Raw genomic sequence first — 21,480 nt, 5'->3', positions numbered from 1 at the left:
AGTGAAGAAACAGGGCTGTGTCCTAGCCCCCACTCTATTTGGCATCTTCTTCTCCATGCTGTTGACTTTTGCCTTCCCTGCAGACATGGAAGGTGTCTACTTGCACATGAGGTCAGACAGCAAGCTCTACAATCGATCAAGGCTGAAAGCGAAGACAAAGACATATCGTGTCCTGATCAGAGAACTCCTTTACATTGATGATGCTGCACTAGTCTCTCACACAGAAACTCAGCTACAAAGACTCACGGACTGCCTCTTCCATGCCTGTAACTTGTTCTCCTTGACTATCAATGTCAAGAAAACCGTGGTCATGGGTCAAGGTGTTGCATCTCTGCCCCTGATCACAATAAACTACACCCCACTGGAAGAGGTTAGCAAATTCTGCTATCTTGGGTCCATGGTGACAGACAAGCTGTCACTTAACGCAGAGATCAATAGACACATAGGGAAAGCAGCTACCACCTTTGGCAGGCTCGCAGAACGTGCATGGGATAACACCAAACTGACCCCTAGGACCAAGCTGATGGTTTATAAGGTCTGTGTTCTCAGTACTTTGCTGTATGGCTGTGAAACATGGGTAGCTTACAGCTACCAGGTAAAGATGCTCAAAAATTTCCATCTTCGCTGCCTGTGGTACATTATGGGTATATCCTGGCAGCTCAAAATCACAAATGTGGCAGTCCTCTCACAGGCAGAGCTCCCAAGTGTGTTGGCACTAATCAAACAGAGACAGCTTCGGTGGATCAGACATGTCCGCAGGATGGAAGACAGTCACGTACCCAAGGACCTTCTGTATGGTGAGGTAGCCCGGGCCAGACAACCAGAGGGGTGCCCAAAGCTGCACTTGAAGGATGTTTGCAAGTGTGACATGAAGGTCATTAGCGGGCCAAGGAGGGAAATGGTGACACATTTTGTGGACTGGCATGCACTACCACGACGACCAGTGGCGACAGCAACTTGGCAACAGACGCCACCACTGAAAACAACATTCACAACGTCATTTAGCAGCTTCACGTGCGGCGCTTGTGGCAGAACCTGCCTCTCAAGGATTGGCTTTTACAACCATCAAGAGATGACACCCCACTTAAATAGATTGCTTGTTGTGCATCCATCATCTTTCATAGATGGAAGGATGCCAACAACACTCTCTGGTACAGAAAGGCCCTTCTTGGCATGGCTGGCTGCTGTTGCTCTTGTCGTGGAGCTACAAGGGCAGGCACAGCTGCCTCCTGGCCCTCCCTCCAACAGAGGCCCTGAGCCATGCCATGGGGTTGCAAAAATACAGGATGTACAAGACCCATGCCAGGTGATCAGTAGGCCTCCAGAGCGCTGTCCTTGCAGAGACAAACCTGCCTTGGCAGCTTTCCCTTTACTAATCCTCTTGGCTGTCTCGCTAATGGTTCTTAGTGCCCACTCTTGCTGAGAGCTAAGCCTCTCACTGATAGTATGGCCACCCAACCCTCTCACTCAGCAATATGGCCACCTGACCCTTTCACCCAAGACTGAGATCCCCTGCTACCTGAGACCAAGCTCCCCCACTACTGCCGCCTGAGACCAAGTCCACCCATGCAGAGTCCACACCAGTCTAGGATGACAATGCAGTGCTGGTCATGGCTGCCTACCCATCGCAGCACTGAGGCCTCACCACGGTGTTGCCAGCTTTCAATGGCCGGGAATCCAAAGGCACGAGGGCCGCCCGTCGCCCACTTAATTCCAAGCTCCCCATTGAATCACAATCAATTACATACTAATGTATTGAAACCAACTGCTCTCCAATTGCAGTCCTGTCACGTCAGGGCAGCAACGCTGCCTTGGTGCTTTCCCGCCGCTAACGAAATCCAGAATTGATGCCAGATTTCCGGGCAGATGCGTCTGATGCTATTCTCCAGCCACCCACGCCGTCAACCCGCTCCAAATGACCTCACTAAATCCAGCTCTCCAATTCATTGATATGGTAATTTCCTGATTTTGAAAGATTGTTTTATAGATCCACAATAAGTATTTGCCCTTACGCTTGTAATCAACCTTCCAGTTTTGAAAGCAGGAACAAAAGTGGATTATATGGATGTTGGAAATCTGAAAAAAACCCACAATATGTTGGAAACACTCAGCAGGTCAGACAGCATCTGGGGGAGAGAAACAGACTTGATGATCTTTCATTTCATTTCTGATGAAAGATCATTGACCTGAAATGTTAACGTTGTTTCTCTATCCACATATGCTATCAGCATTTCCTGTTTTATTACTAAAGATAAATTACAAATTGTGTGCATTGTCTATGTTTTGTAGACTGCACTTAAATTTACATAATTATATTAATTTCTAGGCTAGAACTAGCTTTAACAGCGGAAGATGCAGGGGGTGCAGATTTAAGGGTGGGATTGTTTAAACACAAAAACCAGAAGGATTCAGAGTTTCATAAATGGAAGCACTAGATATAAAAGAAAATAATGTTGATTTTGTACAAAACAGTGATTGGGTACCACTGCAGGATAAGCATGAGAGCCATGGAAAGGATACAACCAAGATTCACCAGAATGATACTGGGCATGAGGAATTAGAGTTTTGAAGAAAGGGTCAACATATTGGGGCTGCTTTCACTTGTACAGAGGTAATTAATGGGTGGGATCCATTAGACATTTTCAAAAGTATGAAAGGTTTTGAAAGGGTAAACTGTGATAGGTTGTTTCTATGGGTTGGTGAATTGATAACACACAAGCATAGATTCAACATCATCAAGAATCAAGGAATTAGATGTTAGTGTTTTTGCACGGAGGGGTATGAGAACATAGAGTGCTTCTTCACGTAGGGATACTGAGGCAGAAAATGCAACATCGTTAATTAGGGAATTACATTAGTTTTAGAAAAGGAAAAACATTAAAGGATGCAGGGAAATGTTCACTGGCAGGGGTGGGCATGCTCAATTTTGTTGGAACAAAATCCTGAAGATCTAGAGCAAAAGCATATTTTATTTTACGGTTATATTTTTAAAACTGTTTCCTTATAGCTCACATATGCAAACATGTCTCCACTCTCCACTGGCTGAAGTCATACCTAGGACAAAGGAAGATAAGGAAGATGGTTGTGGTTGTTGGAGGTCAATCATCTCAGTCCCAGGACATCACTGCAGGAGTTCCTCAGGGTAGTGTCCTAGGCCCAACCATCTTCAGCTGCTTCATCAATGACCTGCCCTCCATCATAAGGTTAGAAGTGGGGATGTTCGTTGATGATTGCACAATGGTCAGCACCATTCGTGACACCTCAGATACTGAAGCAGTCCATGCCCATATGCAGCAAGACCTAGACAATATCCAGGCTTGGGCTAAGTGGCAAGTAACATTTTCGCCAAATAAGTGCCAGGCAATGACCATCTCCAACAAGAGAGAAACCAACCATCTTCCCTTGACATTCAATGGCATTACCATTGTTGAATCCCCCCACTATCAACATCCTGGGGGTTACCAATAACCAGAAACTGAACTGCACCAGCCACATAAATGTTGTGGCTACAGAAGCACGTCAGAGGCTGCGAATTCTGTGGCGAGTAACTCATCACCTGACTCCCCCAAAGCCTGTCTATCATCTACAAGGCACAAGTCACGAGTGTGAGGGAATACTCTCCACTTCCCTGGGATAAGTGCAGCTCCAACAATACTCAAGAAGCTCAACATCATCCAGGACAAAGCAGCCCACCTGACTGGCACCCCATCCACCACCTTCAACATTCACACCCTCCACCACTGACACACAGTGACAGCAGTGTTTACCATCGACAAGATGCACTGCAGCATTTCACCAAGGCTCCTTTGACAGCACCTTCCAAACCCACGACCTCTACCACCTAAAGGACAACGGCAGCAGATGGATGGGAATGCCAGCACCTGCAAGTTCCCCTCCAAGCCACATACCATCCTGACTTGGAACTATATCGCTGTTCCTTCACTGTTGCTGAGTCAAAATCCTGAAACTCTCTTCCTAATACCACTGTGAGTGTATCTACCCCACATGGACAAGGCAGCAGCTCACCACCACCTTCTCAAGGGCAATGAGGGAATGGGCAATAAATGCTGGCCTAGCCAGTGACATCCACATCCCGTGAAAGAATAAAAATGTCATCCTCAAGAATAAACAAATAAAAATGCAATTCAAAAGGTGTCACAACTTTATACAACTGATTCCAAAGATACCAGTAAGTCTGAAAACGTTTTTAGCCCTGCTTCCCTTCTGCTTAACTCGTCAGGACTAACAGCACTTTGATGTATGACTTATGAGAAAGAACAACCCAGTGAGAACTTACATCTATATAGCATCGCATCAAGTCCTCAGACTGTCGCAAAGGTCAATAAAGCATGTGGATGAATAGACTTAAGGAATTAAGTATATACAATATCTGGAATACCTTGCAATCCACTAGGAACTGTGTGAGGAAATAGGCGAGCTCAGATTAATATTCTTAGGAACTGAACCTGTGACTGGAGGACAGTAAATGTAATTATGACGTTAAGGTTCGAAGGAGGAACTCGAGGAATTACAGATGTGATCCAAAAGTATTAATTACGAAAATGCTCAGGAGCATTTATTCCATTTTGTTTTTGGCACTCGTTCAAAGAGTGCTCAGGTTATCTGGAGCAGAGAGTGTAGACCTAGAAGTAGTAGGTCACATCTCACAAATTTACTGGATTTGCTTAGAAGGTAATTAACATTGTGTCTGAGGAAAATTGAGATGGTAAAAATTATTTGGATTTTCAGCAGCTACATTTTGAAGTTCCTATACATGAGGCTTTGAGCGAAGGTTGAGACAGGAAGGGGATGTTTTCTGTTGCCATTTTAATGGCAACAAAATCAAAGACTGGAATTGAAGTTACAGAAAACCAGGAGATAAAAACCACCAGTTTTGTCCTTTTCTTTGATACTCCCTGCCCAAAATAAAATGGGGAGTCAAACTAGTAAAATAAAACAGTTGAAACATCTGATAATGCTCATTAAGGCCACATTACTGTGATTTTCTCAAATTTCCTCTTCAATTCTGTATTTATCTTAAATGTAATATTTTGCTTACCAGTTTATTATAATTCTATCATAACTGCTGATAACCTTACAAAACCTGTATCTGGGGGTGGGGGGGGGTGTCTCAAACTTCTCAACTCTAATGAAAATGGCCTAAGTTCTCAAATATCCCTTCATAACTGCAACCACTCTAAGACCCTCTCAAATCCCTGGTAACATCCAAGTGAATCTACCTTTTCCATTGCTTTATATCCTTTACTATAATAGATAACAACTAATACTATGCACAGTAGTTTTTGCAAATCATTTACTTCTGACAAAAAAAAAGAAATTTTGCTAGTGCAGAAATTCAACTTTTGAAGTTCAAATAGTTTTCATTATGATGGTGAAGCCAATCACTTAATTTCAATAAATAAGTTAAACAGTCACTTTGACCCCAAAACTTCTCTCCATAGTACTTGGGGTAGACTCAGGTTCATAGGTATTAAGGAAAGGAAAAAGGCATTTTCGAGCCTTTGCCAGACAGATGGCCTTGGCTTTGCAGCTACAACAGACACTGCCATGGAAACAAGGTATGACAGGGCAATCCTGGTCCTCCAGAATCCATCTCCTTCAGATATGACAGAAAGGCACCCATTCTGAGGGATATTCAAATATGCTGGCATTAGGCCTCGTAGCTGGAACCTCCCCAGAAGAAATTTTGAAGGAGTCAGGCAACAAGACAAAGGAGGCCAAAGTCTACTTTCTTTTTAATTATCTTCATGGTTTTTCAAAGCCTGGAAGCATTCTGGCTGTTGTCCTCTGACTACAGCTGGAAGTCCCCAAAGCTAATGGCTAATCTTGCAACAGCAGGTTTTTCAGGCCGGTAACTGCACCCATGTTTCTGTCCCCATTTCCAGTTGCAAGCCCCTGCCGGATGCTGAGTTTTCCATAGGGTGGGGTGACCAGGTCATACAACTGGCCCAGCTCACCAGTTTATCAGGTGTATCTAAAAAAAAAAATGTACTTGTCCAGCACATGGGTATAAGGTGGTTAAGTGCATTGGAGTCTACATCTTTCAGTTAAAATTCTAAACAAGTTCCCTCTCCAACCATATTTTCACTGTCAAGGAGGATGATGAAGTTTACCTATCCTCCACCAAATCTGCCCAAGTCAGCTGATTGGAGTTATGTGCCAGTGGCCCTGAAATGGCTAGCTTTCCATTCTTCTCTCTCCATTCAAGACAGCTGCTGGTTTCCTTTTCACAACAACACACGAGATCAATGCATTCCCCCATATTACTAAGGCATCTATGCACTTCAGTACACTACACCACCACACTAATGGGGGAAAATAAATTAATAGGAAGGAGTCTCGCCTTCAAAGTAAATGAATAATAAAGACAGAATGTTTGTGTTAAACACTGAGGCCATTAGAAGACTGGTTGGCAGAATCTGCCAAAACACTGTTCTTTCAACTCTGGCCGAACTCAGGCAAAATTGATTGATTGAAGATTTCTCTGCCAGTTGCATGAGTTTCACGTGATATTAATTTGGGGTAATTTCAATTCATTTCCTCATGGCAAGAATAAACAGAAAATAAACCAAATTGGTGATCTCAAGTTAAAGATGGCTGGTATTTCAAATGTTAAAATGGTGCAGTAAGGAATGTTTATCTGAGGTTCAGGCAGAGGTACAGGGTCTTCAGTTTCCATCTTACCCCGGGTCAGATGTGGTAGAGACAAGTTAAAATCAACCAAAAGTGATCAACTATTTTATTCCTTTTGTGGGCCATCCTTCACCTCGATGAGCATAAAACTTAATATGCATATTTTTTAAAAAACACACCTGAATCTGAACATCTTAATATTTGTCTTTTTGTTTTTAAATTCGACATTGCAAAATAGAATCTGTTACTCACTTTTCCAGACTCCATTAGCGGCAGGCTATGAGGAGATCCTCTTTCCACTAAACGGACCCTGTAAGCAACAATGGGTTAAAAACCAATGTCTTGTTTGCTTCTGCTAACAGCTATACCCATGTTGTACAACACTCTAAACTGCCACAAATATATTCAACAGCCATTTCACAAGATTTCTCCAAAGGTAGGTTTAGATAATCTGTTTTGAAATCAATACCAGGAAAATCAACTGAACAGGGAAAAAGGCAACAAAACGACAGCTCTACTGTTATTTTATCGACCTCTAGGACACCCTTTATCACATTAAGTCTCTCATTTACTTTTTCTAGTGCTTGGTACTCAATCACAGGAAGATGCATTCCTGTCAAACTGCTTTAGAATCAATAATTCTTTTCAAGATAACTATCAGTTTTCATATCTTCTGCCAGCTATAATTCATAGCTGACTATTTCTTTAACTCATGCTGATAACAACTGAATAAAAAGCCCACATGAATTTAAATACTACATAAGTTATCAAATGTTGGGAGCAATTTGAAAGCCCTCACAGACGCCAATTATCCATGCAATTGCGCATTTTTGTTTTCACTAGGCTGTACCATTTTACAATTATGGACTATACACAGAATTACAACTCAGATTCTCACATTCAATGTGATTTGGGCTACACAAGCCTAAAACTTAAAATTGCAACCACTTTCAGTGGTGAAGCAACAATTGTCAGAGCAGGTTTAAAATCACATATTTCATATTTATTAAACGTTCCACGCAATTGTACATCTTCAATAAACATTAAGCGAGTCAATAAACATAGGATTTCCATAAATACACTTCAATAAGATTCTATGTAGTTGCATTCATCAATAACAGTGCTTTGTTTTGCAGTGCTCTATGCAATTTAAATAGCAGCGATTGTTTAAAACCTTGCTTTCTCCACTATATGGTTCAGTTAATTGATTTGTTGCAGTAGGGTAGACTTTTCCAACAGTTTGCCTATTTGTTTTTTTTGTACTGATCTTTAAAGTGCAGACTATACTCTGGTTGAAATTGATCAAACAAACACCATACTAACATATGAATTCGGAGCAGGAGTAGGCCACTTGGCCCTTTGAGTCTGCTCCGCCATTCAGTAGGTTCATGGCTGAACTGATTACTCCGCATTTCCACCTACCTCTGATAACCTTTCACCCCCTTTCTTATCAAGAATCTATCTACCTCTGCTTTAAAAATATTCAAAGACTCTGCTTCCACCGCCTTTTGAGGAAGAGAGTTTCAAAGATTCACGACTCTCAGAGAAAAATATTTCTCCTCATCTCTGTCTTAAATGGGCGACCCCTTATTTTTAAACAGTGACCCCAGTTCTAGATTCTCCCACAAGGGGAAATATCCTTTCCACATCCACCCTGTCAAGACCCCTCAGGACCTTATATGTTTCAATCAAGTCGCCAATTACTCTTCTAAATTCCAGCGGATACAAGCCTAGCCTGTCCAATCTTTCCTCGTAAGACTGCCCGCCCATTCCAGTATTAGCTTAGTAAACATTCTCTGTACTGCCTCCAACACATTTACATCCTTCCTTAAATAAGGAGACCAGTATTGTACACAGTATTCCAGGTCTCACCAATGCCCTGTATAGCTGAAGCATAACCTCCCTACTTTTGTATTCAATTTCCCTCGTGATAAACAATAATATTCTATTAGCTTTCCTATTTACGTGCTGCACCTGCATACTAACCTTTTGTGACTCATGCCGAGGACACTCAGATCTCTCTGCATCTCAGAGCTCTGCAACCTCTCACCATTTAGATAATATGCTTCTTTTTTATTCTTCCTGCCAAAATGGACAATTTCACATTTTCCCACATTATACTCCATTTGCCAGGTCTTTGCCCACTCACTTAACCTATCTATATCCTTTTGTAGCCTCCTTATGTCCTCTTCACAAGTTACTTTCCTACCTATCTTTGTGTCATCAGCAAATTTAGCAACCATACCTTCGGTCCCTTCATCGAAGTCATTTATTTAAATTGCAAAAAGTTGAGGCCCCAACACTGATCCCTGTGGCACACCACTCGTTACATCTTGCCAACCACAAAATGACCCATTTATGCCTACTCTCTGTTTCCTGCCAGCTAGTCAATCTTCTATTCATGCCAATATGCTACCCCCTACAACATGAGATTTTATTTTCTGCAATAACCTTTTATGTGGCACCTTATCAAATGCCTTCAGGAAATCTAAGTACACCGGTTCCCCTTTATCCACAGCACATGTAACTCCCTCAAAGAACTCCAATCAATTGGTTAAACAGGATTTTCCTTTCACAAAACCATGTTGACTCTGCCTGATTATCTTGAATTTTTTTTTAAGTGCCCTGCTATACCACCTTTAACAATAGCTTCTAACATTTTCCATAAGGCAGATATTAAGCTAACTGGCCTGTAGTTTCCTGCTTTCTGTCTCCCTCCCTTTTTGAATAAAGGAGTTACAGTCGCTATTTTCCAATCTAACGGAACCTTCTCCGAATATAGGGAATTTTGGAAAATTAAAACTAACCCATCAACTATCTCACTAGCTACTTCTTTTAACACCCTAGGATGAAGTCCATCAGGATCCGGGGACTTGTTAGCCTGCAGCTCCAACAATTTATTCAGTACCACTTCTCTGGTGATTGTAATTTTGTTGAGTTCCTCCCCTCCCTTCCATTTCCTGACTTACAGATAATACTGTGATGTTACGTGCATCCTCAATAGTGAAGATCGATGCAAAGTATCTGTTCAATTCATCTGCCATCTCCTTATTATCCATTATTAATTCCCCAGACTCACTTTTTATAGGACCAACTTTGTTAACCCTTTCCTTTTTTAAATATCTGAAGAAACTATTACTATTTGTCTTTATATTTCTAACTAGCTTTCTCTTGTACTCTGATTTTACCTTCCTTACCAATCTTTTATTAATTCTTTGCTGTTTTTGTATTCTGTCCAATCTTCTGATCTGCCTCCCATCTTTGCGCAATTATGGGCTTTTTCTTTAAGTTTGATACTATCTTTAACAGTTTTAGTTAACCACGGATGGCGGGTCCCACCCTTGGAATTTTGCTTTCTCGTTGAAATGTATCTATTCTGTGTATTCTGAAATATCGCCTTAAATGTCTGCCACTGCATCTCTACTGACCTATCCTTTAACTTGATTTGCCAGTTCACTTTAGCTAGCTCTGCTTTCATGCCCTCATAATTGCCCTTATTTAAGTTTAAAGTACTAGCCTTTATTTATTTATTTCTAAGCAATGATCATATCACATTTGCCTCTACCCGGATAATATGTGCTGTTTCTTCCCCAAAACCCTCAATGTTTCTGTGCCACTCATTGTATAACCCATTGATTCTGTGCAACTTGCTCCTTGACCTTCATGTTTTTCTGCGGCCTGCTGCTCCAGATATTCCTCTGGAACTTGCTACCTGGTTTCCCCAATTTTTTTTCAACCCACTCTACAATGCTCGTCTTTCTTTGCAGTCATTCCCTAGCTCTCTAATGTTGCTCTGCATCCCATCTCCTGACTCTCCGCATCCCATTTTTCCACTCTCCAATGCTTCACCACATCCCACTTCCCGACTCTCCAATGTACCTCTGCATCCCATTCCCATACTCACCAATGCTTCTCTGCATCCCATCTCCTGATTCTCCAAATTTCCTCTGCATCCCATCTCCATACTCTCTAATGTTCCTGTGCATCCCATCCCCAACTCGCTAATATTTCTCTGCATCCCATCCTCTGGCTTGCCAATCTTTTTGTACGGCCCACTGCCAGGATCCCTCATGCTTCACTACAGTCCATTCCCCAGCTTCCTGACATTGTCGTGCAGTTCACTCCCCAGAAGTTTCTATACTGCCTTCTTAAATTTCCAATTATTTACTACCATATTTAAAACTTGTGGCTCTCCAAAATTACTGATAAGAATTAGTGATAAGGTTATCGTTTTGCTTCAGTGAATCATTATTAGCTTCTATGTACAAAGTGGTTCACTTAAGAATGTGCACATAATTCAGAAATGTTTCCATAACTGAAGCAGTAAAATATGCAAGACTGAACCACAAAACAGACATAATGACAGAAAAAAGTGAAGCATATAAAAAGACAGTCACACAAGCCTGAAACAAAAGGTCATGGAGCAAAGCATAAAAACAAAAAATACAAATAGTAACAGAAAGGAAAAAGGAGAAATTATATAAATAAAACATGAGAGTAAACAGCTATTCCTTCTTTCATTTCACTCCCCCTCCATTTCGCACAGACTGCCATTTCTACATTAGGTCTAAGGTTGAACACAGGTTTGTTGTGCGCTAGTTTCTATCAGTTGTATATTGGCTTTCTTACTTCCTTCATTGAAATCTTTTAAATTAGTGCAATCAATAAAGTAACCACACAAATGCATGGACGGACCATTGTGCACACATGGCATAGTTGTGACTGCACAGCAAACAGCAGTGATGGCAAAGAAAGCTTAAATGCAGCTCAGTGGTTGCATTGTATTCCATTTGAATATGTATTGCTTTAGACTTCTGATTATAAGACAGGATTCTGCTGTTAAGTTAAGAAAAGAAAATCTGTCACACCTGCTGCTGTTGCCGAAGATATCAGGGATATTATTAAAAAAAGGTGCCAGCTTGGAAAGGTACTGTTAAATATACGGCTGCATGGTTACTGCAAGCTATTAAATGTCAGTAGGTCATAACGTTCATAGATAAAAATCACTGTAAAAGAGAGATAACTTCTGTCACCTACTGGCAAATTGACAGGTACTGCTGTTCACACAAAGATTCATTTTATTTTTAGCTTGAGCAATTTCAAGAATTTTATATTTTCCATTTCCTGGATGCACACTGAATGTTCATCTGCACTGGAATAAATCTGACTACCGCTGAAAGAAATAGCACTTAAATATATTTCTACAAAATACCACGTAGGGTTTAAGTCCAAGAATGAACATGGATACAAATGTGGTTGTGTCACAACTAACTGAACTCTGGATAAGCAAATTTAAAACTACAAACCCATCAAGAATTAAACAAGAGAATAACTATCAGTTAATAATTAAAAATACAAGCAGTCGGACAGGATGATGTTCATACTTCTAAATTTATCTGACTCTTCTTCTTCTTTGGCCTCTTTGTCTCGTGAGACAATGGGTAAGCGCCTGGAGGTGGTCAGTGGTTTGTGGAGCAGCGCCTGGAGTGGCTATAAAGGCCAAAACTAGAGTGACAGACTCTATTTGCCTGACTAACTAAAGAATACCTACATCATAGCATTGAGCCCTTTATGTTTTCTAATATTGGATAATGCAAAAGCACTGACTTGTGAAATTCAGCGCAAGAAACATAAATGTGGAATTAGATTGAAGATTCCACTTACACCAAACGTCGAAAGAACATAATCATCTGGCAAGCTGCAAAAAAACATTTGACCAAACAAGTTCATTTGTTTTTCACAAATTACCCACTTTCTTAACACATCTCCCAATCCCTTTCCTCTCGAGAGATGTATATAATTCTCTAATTACTTCAAAGACCTTCCTTGATATCTTTTCCACAAATATATATCCCTTTGGGTAAAATAAATCCCACCTGACTTTTCACCCAACCTCCTTCCTGAACCTTCCATACTTAATATTTAGATCTCAATATTGATTTATAACAGGATAATTTTTCTTTGGTATTCTTAAGCAAAGGGATTCTCTTAAGTTGTTTAACCTAATTTGTAACTTGTGTCTCCTCATATTGAAATCCTTCATCATAGCCAACAATTTATCCAGATTCAAGTCAGTAATGAAATTGTTATTCAAGTCATACATTATTGGATATTCTCTCCCATGTACATTAAAGAAGTCTCAATTTTAACTGAATCCCTCTAAGTTTCCCATCCCACCGTAGCCCTGAACTTGCATCTTGCTCTGGTTTCTCTCTCATCTCCCCTCATGTCCTCTCCGAGTTCACCATGAGACCCACCTCCTGCTCCTTCGACCTCATTCTCACTAAAGTGCTGACCACCCAACTTCCCTTCCTGGCCCCCGTTAGCTGATATTGTCAGAACTGTGTGTCCTGGCCTGTCGGAAGACCTTACACAAATCAACGATTCTCGGAAGACCGCCATCATCAACAACGAGCTCAGTAGACTCAATGTAGACATTGCAGCACTTCAGGAGATACGCCTCCCCGCGAGTGGATCTCTAGCAGAGCAAGACTACACCTTCTTCTGGCAGGGTAGGGATCCTGAAGAACCAAGACAGCATGGAGTGGGCTTCGCTATCAGAAACTCCTTGCTCAGCATGTGAGAGCCTCCCTCAAATTGCTCGGAACGCATACTGTCCATCCAACTGCTCACCACCTCTGGTCCAGTACACCTACTCAGCATCTATGCTCCAACACTCTGCTCCCCTCCTGAAGCTAAAGACCAGTTCTACGAGCAACTCCATAACATCATTAGCAGCATCCCCAACACCGAACACCTATTCCTGCTGGGGGACTTTAATGCCAGGGTTGGGGCCGACCATGACTCATGGCCCTCCTGCCTTGGGTGCTATGGCGTTGGAAGGATGAATGAGAACGGGCAGAGACTGCTTGAGTTGTGTACCTATCATAACCTCTGCATCACCAACTCGTTCTTTCACACTAAACCCTGTCACCAGCTTTCATGGAGGCACCCAAGATCGCGTCATTGGCACCAGCTAGACCTCATTGTCACAAGGCGAGCCGCCTTAAACAGTGTTCAAATCGCATGCAGCTTCCACAGTGCGGACTGCGACACCGACCACTCCCTGGTGTGCAGCAAGGTTAGACTCAGACCAAGGGAGTTGCATCACTCCAAGCAGAAGGGCCGCCCACGCATCAACACAAGCAAAACTTCTCACCCACAGCTGTTACAAAAATTTCTAAATTCACTTGTAACAGCCCTTCAAAACACTCCCACAGGGGATGCTGAGACCAAGTGGGCCCACATCAGAGACACCATCTATGAGTCAGCTTTGACCACCTACAGCAAAAGTGCGAAGAGAAATGCAGACTGGTTTCAATCTCACAATGAAGAGCTGGAACCTGTCATAGCCGCTAAGCGCATTGCACTGTTGAACTACAAGAAAGCCCCCAGCGAGTTAACATCCGTAGCTCTTAAAGCAGCCAGAAGCACTGCACAAAGAACAGCCAGGCGCTGCGCAAATGATTACTGGCAACACCTAAGCAGTCATATTCAGCTGGCCTCAGACACCGGAAACATCAGAGGAATGTATGATGGCATTAAGAGAGCCCTTGGGCCAACTACCAAGAAGATCGCCCCCCTCAAATCTAAATCAGGGGACATAATCACTGACCAACGCAAACAAATGGACTGCTGGGTTGAGCACTACCTAGAATTGTACTCCAGGGAGAATGTTGTCACTGAGACTGCCCTCAACGCAGCCCAGCCTCTACCAGTCATGGATGAGCTGGACATACAGCCAACAAAATTGGAACTCAGTGATGCCATTGATTCTCTAGCCAGCGGAAAAGCCCCTGGGAAGGACAGCATTACCCCTGAAATAATCAAGAGTGCCAAGCCTGCTATACTCTCAGCACTACATGAACTGCTTTGCCTGTGCTGGGACGAGGGAGCAGTACCTCGGGACATGCGCGATGCCAATATCATCACCTTCTATAAAAACAAAGGTGACCGCGGTGACTGCAACAACTACCGTGGAATCTCCCTGCTCAGCATAGTGGGGAATGTCTTTGCTCGAATCGCTCGAAACAGGCTCCAGAAGCTGGCCGAGCGCGTCTACCCTGAGGCACAGTGTGGCTTTCGTGCAGAGAGATCGACCGTCGACATGCTGTTCTCCCTTCGTCAGATACAGGAGAAATGCCACGAACAACAGATGCCCCTCTACATTGCTTTCATTGATCTCACCAAAGCCTTTGACCTCGTCAGCAGACGTGGTCTCTTCAGACTACTAGAAAAGATTGGATGTCCACCGAAGCTACTAAGTATCATCACCTCATTCCATGACAATATGTAAGGCACAATTCAACATGGTGGCTCCTCATCAGACCCCTTTCCTATCCTGAGTGGCGTGAAACAGGGCTGTGTTCTCGCACCCACACTTTTTGGGATTTTCTTCTCCCTGCTGCTTTCACATGCGTTCAAGTCCTCTGAAGAAGGAATTTTCCTCCACACAAGATCAGGGGGCAGGTTGTTCAACCTTGCCCGTCTAAGAGCGAAGTCCAAAGTATGGAAAGTCCTCATCAGGGAACTCCTCTTTGCTGACGATGCTGCTTTAACATCTCACACTGAAGAGTGCCTGCAGAGTCTCATCGACAGGTTTGCGGCTGCCTGCAATGAATTTGGCCTAACCATCAGCCTCAAGAAAACGAACATCATGGGGCAGGACGTCAGAAATGCTCCATCCATCAATATTGGTGACCACGCTCTGGAAGTGGTTCAAGAGTTCACCTACCTAGGCTCAACTATTACCAGTAAGCTGTCTCTAGATGCAGACATCAACAAGCGCATGAGAAAGGCTTCTACTGCTATATCCAGACTGGCCAAGAGAGTATGGGAAAATGGCACACTGACACGGAACACAAAAGTCCGAGTGTATCAAGCCTGTGTCCTCAGTACCTTGCTCTATGGCAGCGAGGCCTGGACAACGTACGTCAGCCAAGAGCGACGTCTCAATTCATTCCATCTTCGCTGCCTCCGGAGAATACTTGGCATCAGGTGGCAGGACCGTATCTCCAACACAGAAGTCCTCGAGGCGGCCAACATCCCCAGCTTATACACACTACTGAGTCAGCGGCACTTGAGATGGCTTGGCCATGTGAGCCGCATGGAAGATGGCAGGATCCCCAAAGACACATTGTACAGCGAGCTCGCCACTGGTATCAGACCCACCGGCCGTCAATGTCTCCGCTTTAAAGACGTCTGCAAACGCGACATGAAGTCCTGTGACATTGATCACATGTCGTGGGCGTCAGTTGCCAGCGTTCGCCAGAGCTGGCGGGCAGCCATAAAGGCGGGGCTAAAGTATGGTGAGTCAAAGAGACTTAGCAGTTGGTAGGAAAAAAGACAGAAGCGCAAGGACAGAGCCAACTGTGTAACAGACCCGACAAACAAATTGTTCTGCAGCACCTGTGGAAGAGCCTGTCACTCTAGAATTGGCCTTTATAGCCACTCCAGGCGCTGCTACACAAACCACTGACCACCTCCAGGCGCTTACCCATTGTCTCTCGAGATAAGGAGGTCAAAGAAAGAAAGATCTCAATATTGATTTATAACAGGATAATATTTCTTTGGTATTCTTAAGCAAAGGGATTCTCTTAAGTTGTTTAACCTAATTTGTAACTTGTGCCTCCTCATATTGAAATCCTTCATCATAGCCAACAATTTATCCAGATTCAAGTCAGTAAAGAAATTGTTATTCAAGTCATACATTATTGGATATTCTCTCCCATGTACATTAAAGAAGTCTCAATTTTAACTGAATCCCTCTAAGTTTCCCATTCCACCGTAGCCCTGAACTTGCATCTCGCTCTGGTTTCTCTCTCATCTCCCCTCATGTCCTCTCCAAGTTCACCATGAGACCCACCTCCTGCTCCTTCGACCTTATTCTCATTAAAGTGCTGACCACCCAACTTCCCTTCCTGGCCCCCATTAGCTGATATTGTTTTCATTCCTTAGTTACCGACTCCATCCTGCTCCCTGGCAAAAGTCTGAGACTAAACCAGTCTGTTCGCAACCTTGGTGTCATAAAGTGACTTAAAGGCAGAAAGCGAGGTGGAGAGACGAAGATGTTTAGGGAGGGAATTCCAGAGCTTAGATCCTCGGCAACTGAAGGCCTGGCCACCAGTGATGGTGCAATTAAAATCGGGGATGCTCAAGAGGTGAGCTTCTGACCAAATATTCATGCCATCACTAAGGCCATCTATTTCCACCTCCCTAACATCGCCCGATTTCACCCTTCAGCTCATCATCTGCTGAAACCTTCATTCATGCATTCGTTACCTCTAGGCTTGACTATTCCAATGCACTCCCACATTCTACCCTCTGCAAATTTTAGGTCATCCAAAACTCTGCTGCCCCTGTCTTAACTCACTCCAAGTCTTGTTCATCTATTAACCCTGTGCTCGCTGATTTACTGAGAGTCCCCGTCAAGCAACATATTGATTTTAAAATTCTCATCCTTGTTTTTAAATCCCTCCATGGCCTCACCCCTTCCTATTTCTGTAATTTCCTCCAGGCCCACAACTCTCCAAGATATGTGCACTCATCTAATTCTGGCCTCTTGAGCATCCCCGATTGTAATTGCTCCGCCACTTAAAGCACTGCAATGCCCTGTTGCATAGCCTTATACGTGCGGTAAAGGTCTGCAAAGGAAACCCGACTGAGCTCGAATGCCGGACCTGGAAGTGCGACCCGACCCAAACCCGACACGTCGTCGGGTCCCGTTGGGGTCAGGTTGGGTAGCAGGCCTGTACATGTGTCGGGTTCGGGTCGGGTCAGGTCACACTTCCGGGTCTGGCATTCGGGCTCGGTCGGGTTTCCTTTGCAGACCTTTACCACCAGCGGTGGCCATGCCTTCAGTTGCCTAGGACCTAAGCTCTGGAATTCCCTCCCTAAACCTCTCCGTCTCTTTACCTCGCTTTCCGCCTTTAAGACACTCCGTAAAACCTACCTCTTTGTCCAAGCCTTTGGTCATCTGACCTAATATCTCCTTATGTGGCTTGGTGTATTTTATTTTATTATTCTCCTGTGAAGCACCTAGGGAGGTTTTATTACATTAAAGGTACTATATAAATATGTTGTTCATCCTTTGAGGTTCTATAGAGCAATATAAATGTAAGTTGTTGTTGTTCCAATTTGAAGTTTTACAGCTGTCTTCAGCTAGCTAGTCTTAAGACTTTACATGTGACTGAGTCAACATTACAAATGACAACATCGATGCTAATCCAATCTGTAGGCCATATTATGTGCATAAGCAATTTCTTCTAAACAGAACTGCATTTTCTTTAGCCATTTTCCCAAATCAATAATGGAACAAGAGCAAAGATGTAAAATTCTATGTGAGACTACAAAGTTTGCAATGACAGAAGCATTCAACTATCCCATAGAGGTGAATGTTTTTGGCAGACCTTTCCTGTCAAAGGCACTAATTCGAAATAGACTACATTGGTGCCTGTTTCTTGAGGTGAACCTCTTTAAAAATACATGTGGAGTTTCTGCTTTGGGTGCAATGGACACTCCAGGGACAAACTGCACGCTGAACTGATTTTGAACTGATTTTAATGTGATGCAGCTTTATTAATAATGCTGAAAATGGATTTAATTACAAAAATACTCATTTTTAATAAGTGTTTAGTCCACCAGCTGTGATTAAGCTGATTTTAAGGACCTGAAAATGACTTAAAAAAACTATGCAGAGCCAATTTCATTGGTGTACAGTAGTCAGTAAATTAGCAAATTAAATATTAGTAACTTAAATATTTAATACTTAAAATGTGCCTTTGCATCTTAAAAAACCCAACGTAATTTTAAGAACTTCCTCAAAGGCCCGCAAACAGGTGCCATCGTTTGGCTGATTTTGGGAGAATTGCACTGTAAATACCAGCGGTACTGAGCGGAAACTCTACCCTGCAGTGTTGGGTACCAGACTTTTCAGTTGGGTGTCCTCCAATACCCTTCTGTTTCAGCATTATTTCAGCACTCATGCTCTTGGAAGAGTTATGCCATGATGAATCCCAAAATATTGTCCTCCAATTTTTTTTAAACCTCAGAATTCTATTGTTTATTTAATGCTTTACAATTGAATGAGTGCATGAACTCACATTTATACAGCACCTTGTACTCAGGACATTCCAAAGCATTTTACAACCAATGGATTATTTAAAATATTTGAATCACTCTTGTCATTTCCACATTTGCAGATGGTAGTAAGTTAGGAGGCACAGTAAGTTATCTAGCAAGGGAGCAGGAAGTTATAAACAAACATGGACAGATTAAGTGAATGGGCAATACAACGGCATATTGAGAGCAACTTTGATAAACGTGGAGACTTTGGATCTGAGAAAGACAAATCGAAATATTTTCTTGGTGAGAGATTAGCAGCTGTGGATTGCCAAAGGGGTTTAAGTGCCCATATACAAAAAGCTAGTGCACAGGTACAAAAAGTAATCAAACAGGCTAATGGAATAGTTGGACTTTATTTCACGTGGAGTACAAAAGTGAGGAAATGATACATCAGTTGTACAAAACCTTGCTTAAATCCAATCTTGAGTACTGCATTACAGTTTTTGCTAGAGAACCTTGGAAAGGATATAATGGCCTTGGAAAGGATCCAGTACAGACTCACCAGAACAATATTGAGCCTTAAAGGGCTAAATTAAGAGAACAAGTTGCATAAACTTGGATTTGTATTTCCTTAGGTTTAGGACATGGAAAGATGATCTAATTGAGATGTATAAAACAGTAACGGGATTTGATACAGTAGATACGGAGAAACTATATCCTCTGGTGGGGAAATACAGAACAAGAGGGCATATTCTTCAAATTAGAGCTAAAGTCATTTAGGAGTAAAATCAGAATTTTTTTTCTCACACAAACTGTAGTAGAAATCCATAATTCTCTCCCCTAAATACTGTGAATGCTGGGTCAATTAAAATTTTCAAAATTGAGATCGACAGATTCTGAGGTAAATGTATCTAAGGATAGAGAAAGATGATTAAATGGAGTTGAGGTACAGGTCAGCCATGTTCAAATAGCACACTGCACAAGCTCGAGGGACAGCATGGCCTATTTTACCCGTTGCTCTGTTATGCGGGCAAATGTTGCAACCAATTTATGTACAGCAAGGTCCCACAAAGAGAAAATTAATGAATGATCAGATAGTGCTTTTGGTGGGGTTAGTCGAGGGAGAAATGTTGGCATTTCTTTGAATAATGCTATGGAATAATTCACACTCACCCAAGAATGATAAATGAGGCCTCAGTTTAATATCTCATCCAAAAGAAGGTGCCTCAGATAATGCAACACTTCGTACCAGATTGAAGAATTCCTACACAACATTTGTGGAATTACAACTACATGAGAGGTGAAAAACACAAACGATGTACTTGAACATACATGTAGGGTTATTACTTTCACCTTTTATGATTCTGGTGCTAAATGATGTCCAATGACTTGCACAAAAGCCAAATCAGATATGGATATTGTGTGTAGTAAACAATAGTCTATGTGCATAAGCAGCTGGCTATAGGCAGAGCTAAGTGGTCTCATAACCAACAGATCAGAGCAAGGCTCCACTGCCTCACCATATTTGAGAATGTTGGTGAATATTCACACAATTAACAAGTGATGGGCAACTAGGGGTGGGCAATAAATATAGCCTGGCCAACCTCTCCACACCCAGAGAATACAATTTAAAAAATAATTGACATTTAAACAAGACTGGCAACTTTGTAGAATTCTGGCTAAACGGAAGAATCAACCAAGCTACAGGATGCAGCAAAATATATAAGAAATGGTGGAAGATGGTAAAACTTATAAATTGAGGGGAATCTCAGTGCTGACTGTCTGCACTGAGTGTGAAGAAGGGAGTTTGGTCAATGAGTGAATTTTAAGGGTTAATCTCTCAAGACTAGTTTTTGTGTCAGTTAAGAGGTAAGTTAGGTTTCTTGCAGTTTTAAACAGGGGTATACTAACACTCTGAGAATAGCTGTAGCTAGTTAATCAGGTAGCCAGCTTAAACTGGTTTCTGAGCTCTAGCAGAGCTGACATCATTGTTTTCAGAGTATACATTGAGGGGACTCTCAGTGCTGCTTGTTTGTATTGAGTGCTGCGGGAGGGAACAGAGTGTTAAGAAGAGAGTTTGGTAATTGAGGGAGTTCGGTAAGGAGGGGAACTATAAATTAAGAAAAAAATAAATTTGAGCGCACAGAGTGTAAAGGGGGAGTTTGGTGCGTGAGGGAGGGGCTCCTTTCTTCTATCTCTTTTCAGCCTCCAGTAGCTGCCTCTCTCTTCGGTACAGAGGAAGAAGCTGATTGGTGAGTAACTGGTAAGTTATTTTACTTCTCATTGTAATAAAAAGATTTTTAAAGTTACATTATAGCAGGTCAGCTCAGCCAAGTGAAATATATGTCCTGCGGTATGTGGGAAGTCATGGATGCACCACGTGTCCGAGTCAAATACATCTGCAGGCAGTGTTACTGGCTGCAGAAGCTTGAGTTCCAGGTTTCGGAACTCGAGCGGCGGCTGGAGTCACTGTTGTGCATCCACGAGGCAGAGGACTACATGGATAGCACGTTTAAGGAGGTGGTCACACCACAGGTTAGCAGCATGCAGGCAGATGGGGAATGGGTGACCGCCAGGCAGTTTAAGAGAACCATGTAAGAAGTGCAGGAGTCCCCTAGTCTATCTTGCTTGCTAATCGGTTTTCCATTTTGGATATGGGTGAGACCGATGGTTCCTTGGGGAGTGCAGCCGGTGCAAAGTCCGTGGCACCATGGGTGGCTCAGCTGCACAGGTGGAGAGGGATAGGGGATTCAATAGTAAGGG

At 42.6% G+C, this 21,480-nt stretch overlaps 1 protein-coding gene across 5 annotated transcripts in view; it reads right to left on the bottom strand.

The window, feature by feature from the left end:
- The window catches only part of LOC137349461 (disco-interacting protein 2 homolog C), a 635,092-nt gene that overhangs the window by 18,352 nt on the left and 595,260 nt on the right, over positions 1 to 21,480 (bottom strand). For all 5 annotated transcript variants that reach the window (XM_068014972.1, XM_068014974.1, XM_068014973.1 and 2 more), the window contains one exon: positions 6,907 to 6,964. In XM_068014972.1, coding sequence (XP_067871073.1) covers positions 6,907 to 6,964 — 58 coding nt within the window. The remainder of the gene's footprint in view (positions 1 to 6,906; positions 6,965 to 21,480) is intronic.

Source organism: Heterodontus francisci, chromosome 2 (assembly GCF_036365525.1).
Source record: "Heterodontus francisci isolate sHetFra1 chromosome 2, sHetFra1.hap1, whole genome shotgun sequence".
Taxonomy (NCBI): Eukaryota; Metazoa; Chordata; class Chondrichthyes; order Heterodontiformes; family Heterodontidae; genus Heterodontus; species Heterodontus francisci.
The sequence above is the reverse complement of the archived record's forward strand: the minus strand, read 5'-3'. Positions and strand labels throughout refer to the sequence as shown.